Genomic DNA, 22,430 nt, shown 5'->3' with positions numbered 1-22,430 from the left:
TTAATGTTTAATTTAACATTTAATGAAATGTTAATATTCATATGTATTGTATGAATAAAGAAATGTGTGTTGTCAGTATTTGGCTGCACCACTGACTTAAAGAAAGGATACAGACACTGTAGTTATGTTGGCAACATTTTTCTGAATTACTGACAGGTCTATATTTGTGAGAGTATTATGAGAATCATCTTTGAGATAACGATCTTTTCATTTTGTAGATACAATGTGAAACATGCCAACGATGGTACCACGAACAGTGCCTAGGAATGAACACCGCAGCCCTTGAAAAGGCCAGGGCAGAGAGCTGGGATTGCTCCTTGTGCCTGTAAAGAACTTAAGTCACTTTTGTGATAGCTCATTAACGGAGAAAAAATTGAAATCATAACGTGGTAATTGTATTTTTCATTTTATTTTTGAAAATATTATAGAGTTTTTTCTCCTCTTTTCATTGAACAATTTATTTTTTCACTTTATTTATTTTGTCACAACTTGCACATATTTAAACATTTTTGTGTTGTCAGCGGCGGTTCATTTTCCTTCTCAACCAGCCAAAGTAAACTCAATGTAAAACACATGTGATAATATATGTGTAAATAGTATGTGTATATGTTAAGTTCTATATTGGCACACTTGTGTATATATATGTGTGAACCTTTAAGTAATGTGCCTTTATGTAGCATGTGACAGCATGCGAAAGACAGACCAAAGACAGCATGTTCTGCTGTGGTCAACTACTGTAGTTATTTTTTTATGACAATAAATTATTGCCATACATACGTTTTTGCCTGTTCAGTTTTCAGAGGGAATGTATTTTTTTTTCTTATTTTTTACTATTAGTTATGGTGACTTTAATTTTTTGTATCTGGCCTTTTTTAAAAATGTAATTTGCTTTAGTATTACATTATATGATAATACTGATAGCAGGATTAATATTATAAGTGTTATTAATAAATCTTGAGCTTTTTTGACTGGTATTAGAACAAGGTCACATGTAAGGCATCAAACTGACATTTAATACATCCTATCAGGGTCCCTGTCACAATATAAAAACAGTATTTATGGAGTATGATCCCATTTGTCTATGTAGAAAAAAGCTTTGCAAATTGACTAATCAAGATATTAGTGGGCTTTAATTTTGAAAAACCACAACAGAACCTCCTGATATTACATGAGTGAGTCTCTGAGGTCGACCACTATCAGTCTGAAGTGAAATCAGTCCATGGAAACAGGAAGTTTCCTCCCAAGATCAATCTGAATTCAAAGAGAAATATTGAAACTATTTGACATTTCAGGGGGCTTTAATTTCGAAAAACCACATCAGAACTTCCTGATATTACATGAGTGAGTCTCTGAGGTCGACTACTATCGGTCTGAAGTGAAATCAGTCTGTGGAAACAGGAAGTTTTCTTTTAATATCGATCCGAATTCATATCTAAATATTGACAATATCTGACATTTCTGAGGGCTCTAATTTTGAAACACCACATCAGAACTTCCTGATATTACATGGGTGAGTCTCTGAGGTCGACCACTACCAGTCTGAATTGAAATCAGTCTGTGGAAACAGGAAGTTTCCTTTTAATGTAAATCTGAATTTGAGGAAAATATTGACAATATCTGACATTTCAGAGGACTTCTATTTTGAAAAACCACATCAGAACTTCCTGATATTATATGAGTGAGTCTGTGAGGTCGACCACTATCAGTCTGAATTGAAATCAGTCTGTGGAAAGAGGAAGTTTCCTTTTAATATCCATCTGAATTCATATCTAAATATTGACAATATCTGACATTTCTGAGGTCTTTAATTGTGAAAAAACACATCAGAACTTCCTGATATTACATGGGTGAGTCTCTGAGGTCGACCACTATCAGTCTGAAGTGAAATCAGTCTGTGGAAACAGGAAGTTTCCTTTAAATATCGATCTGAATTCATATCTAAATATTGACAATATCTGACATTTCTGAGGGCTCTAATTTTGAAAAACCACATCAGAACTTCCTGATATTACATGGGTGAGTCTCTGAGGTCGACCACTATCAGTCTGAAGTGAAATCAGTCTGTGGAAAGAGGAAGTTTCCTTTAAATATCCATCTGAATTCATATCTAAATATTGACAATATCTGACATTTCTGAGGGCTTTAATTTTGAAAAACCAAATCAGAAGTGCCTGATATTACATGGGTGAGTCTCTGAGGTCGACTACTATCGGTCTGAAGTGAAATCAGTCTGTGGAAACAGGAAGTTTTCTTTTAATATCGATCTGAATTCATATCTAAATATTGACAATATCTGACATTTCTGAGGGCTTTAATTGTGAAAAAACACATCAGAACTTCCTGATATTACATGGGTGAGTCTCTGAGGTCGACCACTATCAGTCTGAAGTGAAATCAGTCTGTGGAAACAGGAAGTTTCCTTTTAATGTAAATCTGAATTTGAGGAAAATATTGACAATATCTGACATTTCAGAGGACTTCTATTTTGAAAAAACACATCAGAACTTCCTGATATTACATGAGTGAGTCTCTGAGGTCGACCACTATCAGTCTGAATTGAAATCAGTCTGTGGAAAGAGGAAGTTTCCTTTAAATATCCATCTGAATTCATATCTAAATATTGACAATATCTGACATTTCTGAGGGCTTTAATTTTGAAAAACCAAATCAGAAGTGCCTGATATTACATGGGTGAGTCTCTGAGGTCGACTACTATCGGTCTGAAGTGAAATCAGTCTGTGGAAACAGGAAGTTTTCTTTTAATATCGATCTGAATTCATATCTAAATATTGACAATATCTGACATTTCTGAGGGCTTTAATTGTGGAAAACCACATCAGAACTTCCTGATATTACATGGGTGAGTCTCTGAGGTGGACCACTATCAGTCTGAAGTGAAATCAGTCTGTGGAAACAGGAAGTTTCCTTTTAATATCCATCTGAATTCATATCTAAATACTGACAATATCTGTCATTTCTGAGGGCTTTAATTGTGAAAAACCACATCAGAACTTCCTGATATTACATGGGTGTGTCTCTGAGGTCGACCACTATCAGTCTGAAGTGAAATCAGTCTGTGGAAACAGGAAGTTTCCTCCCACGATCAATCTGAATTCTAAGAGAAATATTGAAAATATTTCAAATTTCAAAGGGCTTTAATTTTGAAAAACCACATCAGAACTTCCTGATATTACATGGGTGAGTCTCTGAGGCCGACCACTATCAGTCTGAAGTGAAATCAGTCTGTGGAAACAAGAAGTTTCCTTTTAATATCCATCTGAATTCATATCTAAATATTGACAATATCTGACATTTCTGAGGGCTTTAATTTTGAAAAACCACATCAGTAGTGCCTGATATTACATGGGTGAGTCTCTGAGGTCAACCACTATCAGTCTAAATTGAAATCAGTCTGTGGAAACAGGAAGTTTCCTTTAAATATCGATCTGAATTCATATCTAAATATTGAAAATATCTGACATTTCTGAGGGCTTTAGTTTTGAAAAACCACATCAGAACTTCCTGATATTACATGGGTGTGTCTCTGAGGTCGACCACTATCAGTCTGAAGTGAAATCAGTCTGTGGAAACAGGAAGTTTCCTCCCACGATCAATCTGAATTCTAAGAGAAATATTGAAAATATTTCAAATTTCAAAGGGCTTTAATTTTGAAAAACCACATCAGAACTTCCTGATATCACGTGAGTAAGTCTCTGAGGTCGACCACTATCAGTCTAAAGTGAAATCAGTCTGTGACAACAGGAAGTTTCCTTTTAATGTAAATCTGAATTTGAGGAAAATATTGACAATATCTGACATTTCAGAGGACTTCTATTTTGAAAAACCACATCAGAACTTCCTGATATTATATGAGTGAGTCTGTGAGGTCGACCACTATCAGTCTGAAGTGAAATCAATCTGTGGAAACCGGTAGTTTCTTTGTAATGTCAAGCTGAATTCAAATGGATATATTGAAAATATTTGACCATTAAATTGGCTTTTATTTTGAAATTCCTCATCAGAAGCTCCTGATATTGTGTTTATTTTTATGTTGGACTAATTATTCACACAGATTAATTGCCATGGCCTCCAACTGCTAAGGCTTAAATGTGATCAGAATGAGGCTGGTAAAATGATTTACGTGAATAATCAATAAATGAATTCCTTAAATGCAAAATCAATCAATCAATAAATCAATCAATCAATCAATGAAATAATAGTTCAATCGCTTAAACAATTAATGAACAGACTGAAATTGCAAATTGCGTTCATAGGTCTGTGCTTTTATTCTGAATTCTGTTCTTGGACTGCATTACCGTAATATGTAGTATAAACAGGCACCACAGAATGACTGGGGGCTAGCTTGACCGGGGTTTTCCGAGTGGAGGCTGGCTTGACTGCAGTGGTTATTTCGCCAGTTTGAGCTGCCAGTTTAACTTCTGGGCAGCAATTAAAACAGAGGCTCACGTTAAGACCTCAGCAACTAACTCTGTAACTAACGCTAGCAGGTTAGCATTCGGAGCTAATGTTACAACACTTATTTAAGCATAATTACAGTTAGCAGTAATGACAGCCTAGCAGACAGCCTAGCTAAGGTTCAGTTACGCTTTAACGGCGATGTTTACCTCCTCCGGCCCCGGTGACGAGCACAACTCTTCCCTCGAAAGACAAGGACACCTCCATGAGTGTTTCGTCTCTGTTTCTGAACCCTAACAAGAGCTACACCGATTGTCAGAGACAGACGGCAGAGTGTACTTCGACAACTTCCACTTCCGCAATCATAGGGAGGGGCAGTCTCAGCAGCGACCAATCAGAAACCAGGATTCTATCAACTCGCTTTCACCACTGATTGAATACTTTAGAAATCATTTCATATTCTGTAAATGTCGATTTAGTCATTTTTACTTTATTATAGGACTTTTCAACATCTCTGCAACAAATTAGGAAATGATGATATAAATGGTGACCATGATGACTATGATGCTGGAGGTGGTAGTGGGGGGAAATGAAGGTGGCAACACAGCATGCTAAAGTTGTATTGCAGAATATTTGTATTTAATATACTATAGAAAAGAAATGTTAAAGCTCTTTTCAATAAGATACTTTGATCACCAATATAATGCCAAATTCAACTACTTTTAGAGATTAAGTTCATAGTGTATGCATCAAAAATATGTAAGAAAAAAACTGGTATGTACCTGGTGAGAAAATATATCACAGCCTCATTATAAATGGCCTCATTATAAAGATTTACATTCTGCATCATGGATTTTGCAAAAGTTCCATTATAGATCAGGCCAAGAAACACGAGTAGCCCATGTCAGTACCGACTTTGTGAGAGGGATACATTTTGGTTATAATCAGTATTGAAGGAATATATTAGAAATAAGATCCAGTAAACTTTGTAATATTTCACAGCTATTTTAACTTATGACACAAAAAGCAGGTTTGTATTTGATATACTGGTGTCTTTGATACGTGCAGTTGTAGTATTGCTTCCTTTCTTTTTTTTTCCTTGCTTGTGTTACATCTATAACTCATTTATCAACGTTACCCGGATGTTTCAAACTAGCTGGCCTGCTTTGATTTATCCTGTTTTTTGGTGTTGTAGGTTACTATTTGTGGTCTCTTTTTTTAATATTTATATTCTAAACAAAATTGAATTAAATAAGTTTGGTTTTGAATAAAGAGTAGGCTATTTAATGCCTGTTTGGCATGGGCAGCCCTTTGGTGAATTACACTTATTTTGAAAGTATTCATTCACCGTTTTTCAGATTGCTATTTACATGTTGTTTTTGTTTGAGCAAGTCAACGTAAACGTTGCAGGCATCAGTTAGTTTGTAGCTTATTATAACATTGTCCTCTGTTATTTTAACACAACAAACCTGTCACGTCATAATACTAATGACTGGGAGACCTCTTCAACCTAACCAACAGCAGGAGCCAATAGAGAGCGCGAGGGAGAGGGAGAGCGTGCGATGGAGAGAATATTGAGGGGGGGGCTCGCGAGCATCCTCTGCGTCCGGACGTCGGTTGCTCAGACTCCACGGAGGCAGCGATGGAGACAAGATGAAACTAACGGCGTGTTTCTCGGAGGAAAGCGCCTCTGGGGTGTCATTACCTGGCGGCTTCCCTGGACGTCTCGTCACCACAGGTGTATATTTGAGGAACAAGGAGGAGTGTGTTACCGTTTTTGTCGACGCACGAGGATTATGGACCATTACGATAACGACCGGCAGCGTAACGTTTCGGACAACTGCTCATGTGAGCTACTGTTTCTTCTTCGTGTCCTCTTTATTGTAAACGCATTCGTGTTCGACCTTTTTAATGTTGAATTTAGCGCTCTCTCGCCGTGAAGGATATTCTCCGGGGGTTTTTTTTGTGTTGTTGTTGTTCGACCTGAAGATGTGAGATATGTAGAAACCTGTGGACAAGCGCCGTTTCACAGACAGTATGATACAATATTTTGACATAACCGTTATTTGTTTTTGCGTTACGCTCTATTGCGCATGCCTAGCGGTAGATACGGAACGCTGCCCGACGCCACTTCGCTCCGTCCTGTCCGTGATGTAGGAGCAAAAGTGAAGGGAGCGGAGGACTAAAAAAAATAAATAAAAATAAAAATGCGTTGGCAAAGTGGCGGCGCTGCGACCAAAGGATTGGACTTTAGATCCTTCGCGAAATAGACTGCCATACAAATCAAAGAATGTCAGGGTCACCCGGTGCGGAGGCAAAAGGAGTAGTCTCCAAAGTGAAAGTGAAAAAGGAGATCAAGACAATCGTGGAGAATCTGGAAACCATCCTGGGAGACCTCAAGGATGTTGCCAAAGAGCTCAAGGAGGTAAATGAACGTCACCTTGTGTTGTTTTCTGCAGGCTGGATGTGAGGATACTCTGTCTGAGAGGACATGGGAGGTGGACGTCCACCTAACGGGGGCCTGGAAGGAAGCTACGACCGCACACACTCACTCACGACCACACAGACGTGCTCTCTCTCTCTCTCTCTCTCTCTCTCTCTCTCTCTCTCTCTCCCGCCCACTAATGTATGTGATCATTTTCTCCAACGTGAAAGACAGTGTGGTGTGAAAGGACAGGACAGCCTCCTTGCCCTGACTCACAGGCTAATCACAGTTAATATTTAATGGACAAGTTGGTTCAACCAGGAAGCCGCTTTTGCATTGCATTTCATCATCTTAATGCTGACTGTTGTTTGCTGCGAAATTACCTCCTCCCAAATAATAGAGCAGCTGACTTATCTTTTTCACTTTTCTCATCTCCCTCTCTCTCCATCGTTCTCAGTGGCTCTCTATCTTTTTCTTCTTTCCTCTTCTTTCTTTTTTTTTTGTAATCTTTCATCACACGTCTGTTTATCTCCACTCATCTCCACCCTTTCCTCTTGTTATCTGCTGTCCCTCTTCTTCTCCCGACACAATCTTTGTTTAGGATCAAACCTCACAGGGCTGTCTGTTTGGACGTTCAGATATCCTTAATGAAGGAGACAGGAGGTGTCTCGGAAGGATTCAGGGATTATATGAAGATGTTTAATGATTTGGTTTTGTTTTGGGGGGGCAAGTTGTTTTCATAGCAGGATTATTTCATGCATTATAATGCTTGTTTCAGCGTTTCATCTACTGCTGATCCCTGCATCCCATGCTGCCAGCTCACCTGCTTTCATGTTTACATGCATTCCTCTACCGGCCACACACCCGGCATCCGGCCTGCTGTGCTGTAACCCTCACCCCAGCGGGCTGTCATTCTGATTAAACCCTTTTGCGTGCTTCTGGTTCCTACGGTATGGATATTTGACACATTTTGCATTTGAGCTGAATTATTCTGTGTTTTTCAGCAGTTTTTGTGTGTCACAGCAGGCGTCAAGGATAAATGAGCCCAGCAAGGCATTGTAATCTCTCTCTATTGAGATTTGTGTGTGAGATTTCTGTCTCTTTCTTTTTTTTTTCTTTTTGCTTGCAGATGATGGTGTAAAGGATCAGTTATTCTGACACCGTACCCGCTAAACACATACCTTGAGGAGGCGTTAATATCAAAGCCAGCTTTTGGGGTATAATCCATTTAAAATGCAGTTATCTGTTATAACTCACAGACAGGGCTGGAGCCGAGCCTGGCTCTGAGGAGGGACCCTGCCCAGATGCTTGGCACAGCCACACAAGCTGCCTGGCCTACAGCAGGAGCTGCACAACGGGATACTGGTATTACCTCTCGTGTGTGTCCCAACAAATTATCCCTTTAAAGACTGCATGGAGAGTTCAGCTCCATTGCCCTCTCTGCCTGAGCCTTCTATCTTTCTCTTTATCTCTCCCTCTCAGTCATCCTTTGTTTCTCTGCTCACCCCACTCTCTCTTTATTTACCTCTCAGCCTCTTGCCAAGCCACTATTTGGACCCTTAAATGATAGCGATGGTGTTTTACAGTGGGCTAATGTACTGGGTACTCTCACTCCGAGTTGAGGATAACTACTTCAGAAAATGAACATGAGCCCATTGTCGTAATTATTTTATGAATGCAGTCCCCTCTTTTTTTTTCTCAGGGGTTATTTCAACTGTGTTTCCGCTGATACCACAAACTTAGATGTGTTCAGGTTACTTTCCCACTGATCCTCAATAGTGAGTCACCTAAATAGGCTCAACAGTGCACTCGCTTGTTCTGGGCACCGAAGCAACATAAACGCTATCAAGGGAAGAGAACCAGGAAGGAACTCTCCAAGGGAATGAGTTTGGATAGACTTCTGAAAATGGCTGAAGAACATAGACATTTCATTATTCAATCACCATTTCTTCAGTTTGTTAAACTGCCTTTTTTTAAATGTAATCCCCCATGCTAATTGCTCCAGGGCAATGTTTATTATGTTTGAATGCAATTTCAATTCTTCCTTCCAGGTATTGTCTTACATTTTAGGTGTGTAAATGTGTCAAAGGATGGGCCCCCAAATGCTTGTTTTAAGTGGACAAAGGTGATCAGTTGAGACAATAACCAGAAGCGTTATATGCTGCCTAAGACAACACTGAATGTCTCTCTGTAGGTGTGTTGTCAAGCCTTAGCTGGCCTTAAATTGGTGGATATTATGTAAAATTCAGTTGCGTTTCATGCCCCGAAAGAATGTGTTGTTTGTACAGTTAGAATGCACGCATGTCTGTATGTATTGTGTGAATGTTTTATGTATTATCTCAATTTGTGCTTGCATCCTTGCAGTTATTTCCTGTATTGCCTGCCGCCTTTACAATGCGAACAAACCTGCTTCAATAGTTCTACTATGTCTCTTTTCAGGCTGCGAAAACAAATTTCCTTTTGGAGCAAAAAGAAAGTACATTTGGATCATTTGGATCAACTGTACACAAGGTCCTGAGACAATATGTGCTATTTTTTCTACTGTTCTGAGCTGAGTAATTCTGCCATTTTCTCTTTATTACATTTTGTTTATTGTCATTATAATCATGGTCTGCACTTTACAGTTCATTTAAATATTCCTTGGGTTAAGCCACAGTACATTTCTCATGTCTCCTTTTGGAGAGATTCTCATGATTTGGCATATTTTCTGCTATGTGTAAAATATCTGTTTATCTCTTCTTCTTCTTCTTCCTGTCATATCAAGGTTGCTTTCTTGGAATTAATTCATGCTGTGATGAATTGTTTCCTGTGCTGTTGTTGAAAAATATGACACTTTTGTTCATCGAAATGGATCTTCCCTGGCAGAGCGTTCAGTGTGATATTTATTTACTTTATTTCTTTCTGGAGGAATTGTGCTTGTTTTTTTGCAATAATACAAAGATTGATATTCTCTGACTTGCTGATTGGCAGCAGAATACAACATTCCTGTGTTTGTCTGGGTCTGCTGCACTCTTTTGCTCTTGAGGGTGTCTTTTTCATTCATTCATAACATTTTAGTTTTATTAATAGTAAAAATGTTTGATCTTGGCTTACAGGGTTGGGATTGTTTCTACTCTCAGTAATTGGGATTGTTGTAGTATATCACTTAATTCAGACTTTGGCAGGCTTATGGTTGTTCCCATTAATTGTATTGGTATTTATTTTCTCCATAGAGTGGCTGACTGTCATAGAAATCTCAAATACCTTTAATCTCTTCAACCAGTATTGTCCTTAAATTTTATACAAGGATGTTTTCAATTAATGAATTGAGAAAAAGCTATAGACTTCAGCATTTTTACTATGACCTCAGCCGTCTCAGTAACACTTTCATCTCCTTGTCTCCAGGTCGTTCATGACATTGACACCCTGACTGGTGACCTGCAACTGGAGGAGGACGGACTGACAGACAGCTCTAAGACGGACACGCTCAACTCCAGCTCGAGTTCCACCACCACCACTACCACCGCTTCCAGCCTGGAGAAGATGAAGCTCTTCCCTGAGGACTGCATCTTTAGACCACCTGCCCTCATCCACCCAGTCTCCGTCAACCCTCTTGCAGTCCTGACTGTCCTCAAGAAACCCCACCCTCCCCTTCCGCCACCCAGACTCACCCCGCTGAGAGCCGAAGATCACATTAAGAATCTGCCTCATCCGACATTGGTGTTATCAGGGAATCTATCCAAGGCTGCCGGGTCTCTCCTGAGGAACGGTGGGGTTTTTCCACTGAAACCACACAGGGATTTATTCTCTTCTATGCCGTGTTTCATTTCTAATGACAGCGGAATCCCTGAGTCGGGTCTTGTTCCTACATTACCCAGGCCCATGCCTCTTCTCCGCCATGAGAAGAACAAATGCCCCAAGGCCCCTGGCAGGGAGTCTCGGGAGCGAGAACGTGTCCGTTTCAGTGAGAAGGTCCAGTACCACGGCTACTGCCCGGACTGCGACCTTCAATATGATGTAGACGACACAGAACTGCACTTACAGGCTGAGCTGAACGACCTGAGGCTCAGCCCGGTGCACTGCTGCTCTTCCTCCTCCCCTCCTCCTCCTCCTCCTCATGCTGTTCCTCATGAACTGATGTTAGAAAACGGTGGCCTCTCGGTCAGCCACAGTTTCCCGCCAACAGCAAACACACCTCCACCTTGTGTGCCTCCTCACCCACCCTCCCTCAAGCCCCAGAAAACAATCTTACGCAAATCAACCACTACCACGGTTTGACGCCGAACCCCCTTGTTCTGTCTAACTAAAACATTCTTGAATCATTCATAGTGTTTTCTACGTTATGAGCACTTTCTGCTCCTCTCTCTACAATCGAACTTTGGATTATCCAAACAAAGAGAGGATGAGTTGGGGAAAAGGAGAGATAATGTGAGTGGAACAGAGAGAAAGGCATCGCCATGGGTGCCAAGACGTACACAGAGACATCAGGAGAAAGCGGTGAGTGTTTGTGCATGCATTAGTGTTATTGTCAGGAAGAGAAAGGGTGGAAGACTAATTGCATGTGGACACTAACACATATGTGAGTCTATCTGGGCACACGTCTATTTGTTTAATTCCTGTGTATTCATATGCATATGTATTTGTGGGTGCAGGCATATGGATATGCGTGCAGAGCGTGATCGTTGTAGGAAGCAAGCATTGACTGAAATATGTACAGCGACTTTAAACATTTAACAAACTGCTGACAACACTAAAACTAAGTTGGATCTGTGTCTATCTGGAAGCTCTTGGTACTAACGAGTCTCAAACTCAGGAAGTTCTTTCAGAGAGGGCTTCTAATTAATTCATGTCCTTCTGGATGAAACAAGAAAACCCGCTTCCCTCACATTTCACCCAAAGCCCTAAAGATCTTCCCATGCACCGACACCTACATATACACTCCACTAAGTAACTCTCCACAACACACAAGTGTACATCAATAAAGGCTATTAAAGGATGCCCCATTACATTAAAGTCATTGCCGACAGGTAGTGGCATTTATACCTCTACACTGGCCTGCCAAGATGAACAGTTAGCGCTGACAAATAGACAAGTAAGGTCATCCTTTATCACCTCTTGTCTCTCCAATTCCCATGTTGCTGACGCGTCAGAATGGACAAAAGTCTGGCGTGGTGGGCTGGTGAAGTGTAAAATGACAAAACGGCCATTTTTATTTGTGTCTAGTGATAGCTTTATGGCAATTTTTAATTAAAAGAAAATCTTATATATCATTGCCTAATATAAATTCATGTTTAGCAACCTAACTTTGATTCGTGTTGACCCCCGCTATCAGTCACTGTGACATCTTTGGGACTACGTGGACAGTAATCTAATCAATTCTGCTCCTGAGTAGAGAGAATCATGCAGAAAGATGCCGGCCTTTATTTCCTCAAGGGAATATAAATCAGCGGTGATATCACCATCGCAGTCTATATATTAGCCATGTGTTCTCCACTTTATTAGTGTTACGGACTAGTCGGGTCTATGGAGATTTAAGCAGAAGTAAGAGCTCAAAAGGGCTAAAACCAGTAGCCTCATTCACAGAATCTCTGATAGCAAACAATAAAAATGGTATTGCTACATCCCAGTCAGTTGCGTAACTAACACAGTAGGTTTTAATCCTAGATTTTAAAGTCTGATGGTACCTCTCGATTGCACCCTGGGACTGGGGATGATAAGCAGATGACATGATTTGTTTGACTCCAAGCTCATGCATCACTTCCTGAAATACACCAGAAGTAAAGTTGGACCCACGATCATGTTGGACCTCTAATGGTAAACCTACTCTAGAAAAGAAATGCAGCAGAGCTTCCACTACGACCTTGGTCTTGATTGATCTCAACGGCACAGCCTCCGGAAATCTGGTTGAAACATCCATAATGGTAAGAAGATACTCATTCCCTTTCTTAGTTTTCGGCAAAGGGCCGACACAATCAATCAGAACCCGAGAGAAAGGCTCCTCCATGACAGGCAGAGGGCAGAGAGGAGCAACTGGGATTGTCTGGTTGGGCTTGCCCACAACCTGGCAAGCATGACAGCTACGACAATACGACACCACATCTTTATGCATCTTAGACCAGTAAAAATGTCTACTGACTTTCTCTTGAGTTTTACGGATGCCCAAATGACCAGCCATGGATACCTCGTGAGCCAAACGAAGGACTTCCCTTCTGAAACTCTCAGGTAACACAATTTGAGTCATCACAGTCCACAGCTCATCAGCAGGACGATCACGAGGTCGCCATTTTCTCAACAAGACGCCATCTTGGAGAAAGTAACCTTCAGCTACATCCTTCATATCCTCAGCACTAGCAGCTGTCTGTCTTAAAGGAGCTACAGAGGGATCCTTTTCCTGCTCTGATATGAGGACTTCCCGAGAAAACTCGGAGCAAGGAGACACCTCTGCCAGCAAAGAAAGTATCAGCTAAACCACCAGATACTTCATCTTGCTCATTAGCATTCCCCTGTATAGCAGTACGAGCCTGAGAACGAGTCACCACACACGCTGTAAACACCTCAGGATGCTCTCTCTCCAAAGCTACGGTCTCAGGGGCCTCACAAGGTTCCTCACTCACAACAGGTGTTACACAAACTTGAGTACCAGCTAAATCATTGCCTAATACAAAGGACACGCCTTCAATTGGCAAGGAGAGGACGACACCCACCACTACTGGCCCATTCACAATATTAGATGTTAGAAATATTTTGTGCAGACGAACACTCACAAAACCACCTCCAACTCCCTTCACAGGTGTGGAAGCTTTTAAATAGGAAGCAGACGGTAGGTCTATGACACCTTGAACCATTAAGGACTGCGTAGCTCCTGTGTCCCTCAGGATGGATATTGGGACCATTTCACCATGGGGTACACCCGAAACCGCTCCTTTTGACACAAAACCTTCAAACCCTTTTGCTACCTGGCAAGATGGCAGATTCTGGCTGTCCACTTCACAGGGACTGATCTGAGTCTGAGCACTAATCAAGCCCACAATTTTCCCTCCTCCACTATTCCTCTTGAGATTGGGACAACTGGACTTAATATGGCCTGGCTTCCTGCAGTAGTGACAGATGACCTCACTTCTGGGAAAGTATGGTTTCTCATACCTTTTCCCAGGCACTGGAGACTGGGCAGAGGTGGGAGCATATTTTTGCATAACAGCTTCTGTTGGCCTGTCAAATGCAGCTTGCTTCCTATCCTGTCTGCTAAATCTTCCTTTCCAAGGTGACTCTCTGTGGATCAACTCATAAGAATCTGCCGCCATAGCAGCTTTTCTTAAATCAGTAATGCCCAACTCATTTAGATGTATTTCCATGTGCCGGGGTACACTGATTTTAAACTGCTCCACCAGCATAAGTTGCCGCAACTCTTGGAAATTGTGAGTTTTAGTGCTGGCCAACCACCTATCAAACACAGCCTCCTGTTGCCTAGCCAAATCGAGGAAAGTCTCACTTGACTTGCACTGCAGAGACCTGAATTTCTGTCTGTAGGCTTCTGGTACCACCTCATAGGCTGTCAAAATCACTCTCCTCACAGTGTCATAGTCTCTGCTGTCAGAAGCATCTAAAGCTGCATAAGCTTCCTGAGCTTTTCCTTCAAGCACACTCTGGATAAGCAGCGTCCACTTGTCCTCGGGCCAGTCTAGCTCTCGGGCAATTTTCTCAAAAGAGTCAAAAAAAAAAGAGTTCACATCACCCCGATTAAACTTAGGCATGAGCCTCAAACAGCCGGAAACATCAAATCGAGCTTCATGTTTACGTTGTAAAGCAGTGTTGTTCACTTTAAGTTTTTCCTGCTCCAAAGCCAGCTTTGCTCACTCAAGCTTCTGCTCTCGTTCTCTTGCTGCCACTCTAGCCAATTCAAGCTGAAAAGTGCGCTCGTTCTCTCTCTCCCTCTCTTTTTCCTGCACAGGGTCATGCAAACGCAACACTGAAATGAGAGTCTCCACAATTTCTGGCTTTTTAACATCTGAACTAACCTCTACCTCACAATATTGAGCAACTGCGAGCAAATCTTCCTTTTTAAGCTTACGCAACTCACTGCGTCCAAAGTCACTCTCACAAAACACTTCCGCCTTGAAAGTTGTCATGGTTACCGCTTCCAAACACTCACCAAAGTAGGCTAACGCAAAAGAGACACGCTCTCACCAATTACCCTTCAGGTAACTAATACAAAATAGCCATACCAACTTGTAGCGAGCAAAAATGAGACAGCTGGTAGCTCACTTAATTACCGGGACCAGATACAAACACGAACCGCACACCGAGCGTCCACGAACCACAAACCGATACACTTCAGTACCCACCGGAAACACCAGCCACAACGAGCCGAAGCTATCCGCCAAACCAACTCGTTACCATCAACCTTTAACCATATACCCTGGTTTTTGTTAACCTAAACGCACACAGTAAATGCTATAACTTAGCTTAGTTTTGCATACACACACAAACATCCGTTTTAAAACGAGAAGGCGACACCGTGCAGCTACTCTGCCCGTAGCCGTATGTCCGTGGCCTGCCGCTAAACATAGCAACATACAGCTTTTAACGAGCTGAATACAACTCAGTCGTGCCTCTTCTCGCAAACAGGATGCCTGGGTGTAACTCTCTAACTTCAAAGAGGATACCGGACGAGCCCCCAAATATGTTACGGACTAGTCGGGTCTATGGAGATTTAAGCAGAAGTAACATGATGCTAGTCCTAACCTGGAGTGCGTGAGAAGGAGAAAGACCTTGGGAAAGAAGCAGAGCGGAGATGGACTGGTTTTCACCTAGAGAGGAGTGTGGAGGTGGGTCGGCCTACCGGAGGTAGCTGGTCTTCCAGGACGACACCACCGCCAGCTCAGACCTGTGCTCTCTCAGGAGCGGCGAGCTTCGTCTTTGGTTTTCAGTTCAGAGTTTTTAAAAGAATGATGGTGGATGGGTCTTCGTGCACCAGACTGGTTCTCAAGAGGCTCAGGTGCGTCTCGTCTTCGGACTCTCGTCCCCTGCTGCGTGGCGCTCACTCAAGCCACCACTCAGCCCCCCCCCGCTTAACCACACCTCTTAGATCTCTCATGAAAACAAGTCCATTAATTCGTGAAAACAGAGGGAAAAGAAAAGAAAGAAATGGAGGAGCTACAATCCCTCTACTCCTAACAATTAGCCTCTATGAAGCAATATATTAATATTTAATGAAGTTTACATTCCCTGCGTGTGCATTTGAAGTTTAAAATACGTCTGAAATCATTTTCAAATCCGGCGTCATTGAATCATTAAGAATGTCTGTGCACACGTCTTTGTGTGCATAGGTGTGTGTAAGAACACATGTCAGTTGAGAAGACTTGGAGAGACAGCATACCCTGGAGTTAGATGGGAATAGTAACACTTCCTCCCAGCGATGCCCTTAATTAGCTGGATTAGACTACAGGAGATAACAGTGCTGCCTCAGACAGCCTTTGTACCAACATTAACTTAAAAAAAAAGCTCTGAACTGCTGCTGCACATATTTTTATGATGAACAGATAGAAGGGGAGCAAGCTATAAGCAAGTTAGGAAAGGGACAGAAATGTAAAGCTGTTTTCGGGGGAGTTTTGGGTGCTTATCGGGGACGGAATGTAACAAACACTAATACATTTAATGTATATACAAATATTGCGTGTGTGTTTGTGTGTGTGTGTTAGGGTTGTGTGGGTGGGAAGCCTGGAGGTTAAGACTGAGAAAATCAGGGAATGAAAGCATACGCTCATGATGAGTAAATCCAATACATGACCTAGCTGGCCCTCAAATCTCAAATCAGTTTCTGTATTAGGGATCAGTGGATATTCAGCCATGAGAAAAATGAGAGTGAGAGATTGGGGGGGTGGGAGAGGGAGATGGTAAAAGAAAAACCGTAATGTAAAAGTAATCCAGTGGAGGCTGATGCCGTTTTGGCTGTGTTGTGGTTGCTACTATGCAGAACGCATGAATGTAATCACCTCTTTGTCCTCGTCTGCATCCGAGTTTCTAGCTCTTTAAAAAGAAACTTTTTAATCAAAATTATTAGAGCAAAAAAGACCTTTCTGATGGGCACAGGATTCAACTCAAAGATGAGTTGTTTGAAAGGTTTTGACAACAAATGTTGATGTTTGTGAACTTGACTTAATTAAATATGAAGGCCATTACGTGACACAAATCAGTATAACATTTACCAGCCACCTCAAATATTTGTGGAGAAGGTGGAGTGACAGAAAGACCCTATAGGGTGCCACAGGGTGCTACATCAATCGGGAAGTTGGAGAAACTATTTGGACATTTGTGCACTGCTGGCTGACATTTTTTAATACACCCATGGCTTGTTATCAGATTGTTCTTGTAATACAGAAGCCAGCGCTCCTCTGACGATGGATGTAGGAGTTTTTCACTGTCTTTGTAATGGCTATCTGAGCTCCGGAGCTCCAGGCTTGAGGATGAAGTTGTAATGGGCAGAGAGGAGGTGGATCTTCACCGCCTCCATGTTGAGTCAGGACTGACTCAACTACACTGACCTACTCCCTACAGCTCACAGTTCTAGTTCATAGCCCACCTCTCTCTCTCTCTCTCTCTCTCTCTCTCTCTCTCTCTCTCTTTCTATCCCTCTCTCTCTCTCTCTATCTTCCTTTCTGTCTTCCTCTCCCCTTGGATGATGCTACACTCCCACTCAGCAGCAGCTGTATGCTCTCTCTGCGCACATGTATCACTATGTATGTGGGCATGGTATCTATTATGAAAACATATCTGACACTTTGCATAGCAAACACCTTTGGCCGAATTTCCATTTTAAATCAAAAAGTTCACTAAATGCCTTTAGAGTTGCTGTAGCCTCTGCATCCTTCACTTCTTACCTTTGAATTATAAACGTGTTAGGGATGAAAAAATCTACTGCTGTCATACATCTGTAGCTCCTCCATTTCAAGATTGTGTGTTTTTGACTTCAACCACAAATCCTTCTGATATCACCAGTGCGATAATCCGCTTCCATGATTAATATTAAATCTCATAGATGTGAATGGCTAGATTGCAGTTACATTTCTAAATGTAAACCTGTGAGCCGTATGTGCACTTATTCTTCTTGTCACTAGATTGTCTTCATCCCATGTTCCAACCTGGCAAGTGCACAGTGTGCAATAAAACCCGACAAATGTGTCAGAGTGAGACAGTGAATATTAATTAGTTGTTGTTTCCCTGTCTGATTGTTGGTGGTGATAGTCTGCCAAGAGACACCGTTTTCTATTTCCTCATCCCCATTCTGCATGCATCATTTACTTCTGTTTCCCTCAATAGACTATAGTTTTATTATGATCATTGGAAATGAAAATGTTATGAGGGAAGCATTAAACAAGTGAACGCTGAATAATTGTAGTGGCGATGGTGATGATCTGTGATGGAGATTCTATAATGCAAAGTTAATTAGAATACAAAATAGGCATGACCTACATTGCCAAACATCAGAGCATTGAAAAGTAAATCTGGTGCACATCGGGCATGGATACTCGCTTCTTCTTTTTCATCTGTGACTCAGATAAAGTCATGACGTGGGGCATCTGAGTCGGCTTATGTACGTGTGTGTGTGTGTCCTGGTCAGAATGTGTGTGTGCACACTCATATGCATACATTTTAATGCTAAAGAGATGCTTGTGCTTGTGCTAAAATGTGCAAAAAGGCATGCATGAGTCCATGCAGCCATGTGTGTGAGAAAGAGTCAAAGGGCTTGAGATGGTTCAGTGAAACTTAGAAAGCTCTGCGGTTGAAGCAAACTTAATGTGATGAATTCACGCTGCTTTGGAGATTGTTAAAAGTTAGAGGCATCAGCTGCACCTTACCCCAGAGAAGGTACACACTATCTCAACAACTGGATCGGATTTTTGAGAGCCGCAATGGTCCAGATGGGGTCCCTTGCTCATTGAACCACTCCAGACATGACTAAGAAACACTGAAAAAATGGCAGCTATTTAAGGAAAGACAGGAGGCTGGGCAATTCTTTTTTTCTTTTCGTGAAGGGGAAAGCTTTTTAATCCATAGGAAAATGTACCAGACGTTTCAGCCATAATAACTTTGATGACTGTGTGTGTGTGTGTGTGTGGGATACCTTGGTAAATTTTCATTTTGCTCTCTGTAGAAAGACTGTTGTTGCTGTAACTGTTCTGTCACGCTGCTCTCCTCTGTGCAGCCAAATATTCAAAGTAATGCGTTTCTTCTTTTTCCTCTGCAGGGCCCACTGAGATACTTGAGAAACAAGTGGAAGCTTGTTTCATATGCGGATCATCCCTGGTTGATCAGGGCGAGAGGAGCCAGAGCTGAGGCCGAGCATCAACTTTTCTTTTTTCTTTTTTTCCTACATAAATCACAAATTACTCTTAATCACCAGGAGATCATGTAGTAAATTCATACTTCTATTGTTGAACAATGAAGAAACATCCCGGCACAGTTGTGTCAGGGCAATGTTACTGTGAAACTGGGGGGAATAGAAAGGGGCAGTCACTGTATGTTCGTCTATAGATGAAGTTAGAGTTGTGGGGGTTGATATATTTGATACATAGAAATAGTTGAATTAAAGATTAGAATGCTGCTGAAACCCTATCATCAAAAGTTAAGAGGCAAGTTTAGATGGAGAGGTGCAACATGTGGTGAAACGATGTCAGCCTGTATTTGATTGATGTCTACACAGACTTTTAGTCGGTGCATACTCAGATGGAAATCAATAACTCCACTTAACCAATGGAATTTGCCTTCAAAGAATTGTAATTGTTTGTGTCTGGAGAGCCCGACGGGTCTGCCTGTGAGCAAAACACTGCTGGACTGCAGACAAGGAGAAAATTATATCATATCAGCATGTGCCATATGCTCAGTCATAGTGTATTTTTGTAAAGGTTTGAAATGAATGAAGATATGGTCACAGATCTGTGTCCAGACATTATGTTCATTGTACATTGAAATCTATGTGCTTAACTGGTGCCATGCAAACTACGTTCTCCACAATAACATGCAGAAAAACAGTATAGTGCCATATTTACAGCTTTAAAGGATCGTTGAAGAAGTAATAATTTGCATCAAATTTTCTTTGTATACAAATATACATGTAAATGTTTGATATCTTTATATTACAGGCATTTTTCTATAGAGACTTTAACCTTTAAAGAGATGATATTTTTGATATTGTGTTGGATGACTGAAGAGGTATTTTGACGAAAGCTGACATTCCCTTGAGTTACGTGTTTTACAGCAGGATGAGTTATTTACCAACAAGAGAGTGTTGGTATGGATGAAAAACAAGTGCTTCAGCAATCCCACTTCAAGAAACTTTACAGAACGGGCTGTATTGTGAGAACGAAAATGTAAGGTGGAAAATATTAATGGCGTAAACCAAATACTAGTTGTGCTTTATCAGACATGGAGGCATGGGGCTGAATGAAAGCATGACTGACGCTTCACTTTGTCCTGCCGTCACTGTGTTTTTCTATGCATTTCTGTGGAGAGGCTGTCTGTTGGTGGGTCCAACATGCAGGGTGCTCTGCTCTCCATAAGAAGTATTCCCTCTGATTTCCTCATATGAAATCCATCAGGTTATTTTTACAGTCACTGTAAAACCTGCCAAATGTCTTTTTTTTTTTTTTATCACATTGCTTAGGCCCACAATTCATTGCTAATTGAATTATTATAATATTATATGTTTATTCAATTGTACTGATTTTTAAAAATAATTGTGCTTTACTAGTACAAACTGAAAAATAAAGAGAAAATTAGTGGGAAGAATAATGGGAAGAATAGGTGAGCACATTTAAATAGGCAATTTTTGATCAATAAAACCATGGGAAATGTGCACTGGAGAGCAGCAACGCAGCCCTCCATATTCAGACTGGAGGCACCCCACCAAACTCCACCGCTTTGTTGTCACTGGACACAGAGACTGAATTCATGAACAAACTTCAATCAGGAACCAGTTTTAAAGATGATCTGAAGTTATCATAAAGCTGTCAGTGTTATTTTGCTGTGCGTGTCCACAAAACTGTTGGAAGATAACTTGTGAAAGTAAACACTTTACACTTAATGTCAGTGTGTCTGTGTATTTTATGGACTGAACAATAACTTCAAGTGCAGAAATTGTTGATTTTATGTCTGTATTCTTTAGTATAAACTGTGCCCTTATGAACGTTTAAAATGTGTCAAGACTATGTGAACTGGGAGTCAAAATGGGGGAAATTGAAAAGCTAAAAAAGTTTTTAAAAAATGAGTGTGAGCAAACATCACAAAGAGAAATATGTTGAATGACACCAGCAGCTCCATCAGTTAATTGAAGATTAGTGTGATGAGATAGCGGACTGGCAGTGCTAAAGGCCATTGGCTGCCTCTAGAAGATATTCTGATTAATTAATCGTGGTTTGTCATGGTCATGCACATGGGCCAAAGGCAGCAGCTCAATGCCTTAAAAATGAAAGACGGGATCACAGCAGCAGGAGAGTGATGGGACCATCATTAAAATCTGTTGGAAAAAATGTGCACGGGAAACATACCTATTTAAATTCCCTGCCTTTTTGCTATTGAGCAAAGCACCCAACTCCAAATGAAATGCTTGTGGAAGATATGGTTGCATGGGGCAGCCTATTAAAGAACTGTGAATGGAGAACAAGTCATTTCTAAAGTAAAGGTTCAATGGTTTTACTGCATTACCAGCGAACGAGATTGAGGAAATAGGAGCCAAAGGCCCACCGGGCACAGACAATTGCATTGTGCAAGTCTTGCTGTGGTATTTTGCAGGTAACTTTAACTCTAAAGTTATGATGTTGCTTGGAACATTTGTATTCATGTCAGACATAAAGAGAGGCTGTCTATATCCTCTATAAACCTTGAGTTGCTCCTCAGGCGCTTAAGAAGCCCACTGCTCCTAAAATGCTTGGGATGGGTTAAATGCAAAGGTCAAATTTGGTGCATATGTTCCTTTTACTGTACCTGGAGTATGTATGAAAATGCACGTAAATAAAATCAATATCAATATCCTGACAGACTTAGCTGCCCCCTGACTCTTTGGGCAACTGGGCCTGTCAGGTATACGCCCATTCAATAACCCATCCATGAGGAAATATCAAGGAGACCAAACAATTTTGTCGATTTAAATCTGTTCAAGGCCTCATTTTATTTCAGTAATGGAATGTAACTCAAGCTACTCAAGCTTCTACAGCAAGTAAAACGTAATAAAACTGTTATTTTTTTTAGCATTATTGACTTGATTAAGTGAAAAATAATCAGTTAACAATGACATACCGTAAGACAAAGAAAAGCACTTCATGATGACCGACTATCAACTATTACTCAAAAAAATATCCCAATGCCTGTTTGATGCAAGGTGTGCTGTGTTCCGATCCTATATAAATAACCATAATTAATCAGTGTCTAAAATAATATATGAAGAAAACAATAGTCGAACGTATAATAATAAATGTTCAATGTCAAAATGACGGAATCAGACATTCAATTGATGCAGAATCGTTCCCACAATGTTTGTAATATTCTATTAAATCGTTAGTTAAACATTGTAGTCCGCATAGTCTTCGCCAGAAGAAAGTCCATACGTGTTTCTACA

At 40.9% G+C, this 22,430-nt stretch overlaps 2 protein-coding genes across 2 annotated transcripts in view; one reads left to right on the top strand and one right to left on the bottom strand.

Annotated features, from left to right (window-relative positions):
- hsd17b4 (hydroxysteroid (17-beta) dehydrogenase 4) overlaps nucleotides 1-4,764 on the bottom strand; it is a 30,068-nt gene extending 25,304 nt beyond the window's left edge. The window contains exon 1 of the mRNA XM_084024652.1: nucleotides 4,626-4,764. Coding sequence (XP_083880778.1) covers nucleotides 4,626-4,683 — 58 coding nt within the window. The 5' untranslated portion in view covers nucleotides 4,684-4,764. The remainder of the gene's footprint in view (nucleotides 1-4,625) is intronic.
- Nucleotides 4,765-6,060: 1,296 nt separating this feature from the next.
- prr16 (proline rich 16) lies at nucleotides 6,061-20,847 on the top strand. The gene is made up of 3 exons (XM_084024653.1): nucleotides 6,061-6,841; nucleotides 10,226-11,317; nucleotides 19,065-20,847. Exons 1-2 carry the CDS (start codon nucleotides 6,707-6,709, stop codon nucleotides 11,096-11,098), a joined length of 1,008 nt encoding a protein of 335 aa, XP_083880779.1. The 5' UTR covers nucleotides 6,061-6,706; the 3' UTR covers nucleotides 11,099-11,317; nucleotides 19,065-20,847.
- Nucleotides 20,848-22,430: the final 1,583 nt, after the last annotated feature.

The sequence above is a fragment of the Eutrigla gurnardus genome (assembly GCF_963514095.1).
Source record: "Eutrigla gurnardus genome assembly, chromosome: 13".
NCBI classification, from domain to species: domain Eukaryota; kingdom Metazoa; phylum Chordata; class Actinopteri; order Perciformes; family Triglidae; genus Eutrigla; species Eutrigla gurnardus.
Note: the sequence above shows the minus strand (reverse complement) of the source record. Positions and strands in the feature narration are given on the sequence as shown.

Coding starts and splice junctions, on each gene's coding strand:
- prr16 (XM_084024653.1), top strand. CDS start 6,707: ATGTCAGGGTCACCCGGTGCGGAGGCAAAAGGAGTAGTCTCCAAAGTG. Junction 6,842..10,225: donor TTGCCAAAGAGCTCAAGGAG/GTAAATGAACGT, acceptor CCTTGTCTCCAG/GTCGTTCATGACATTGACAC.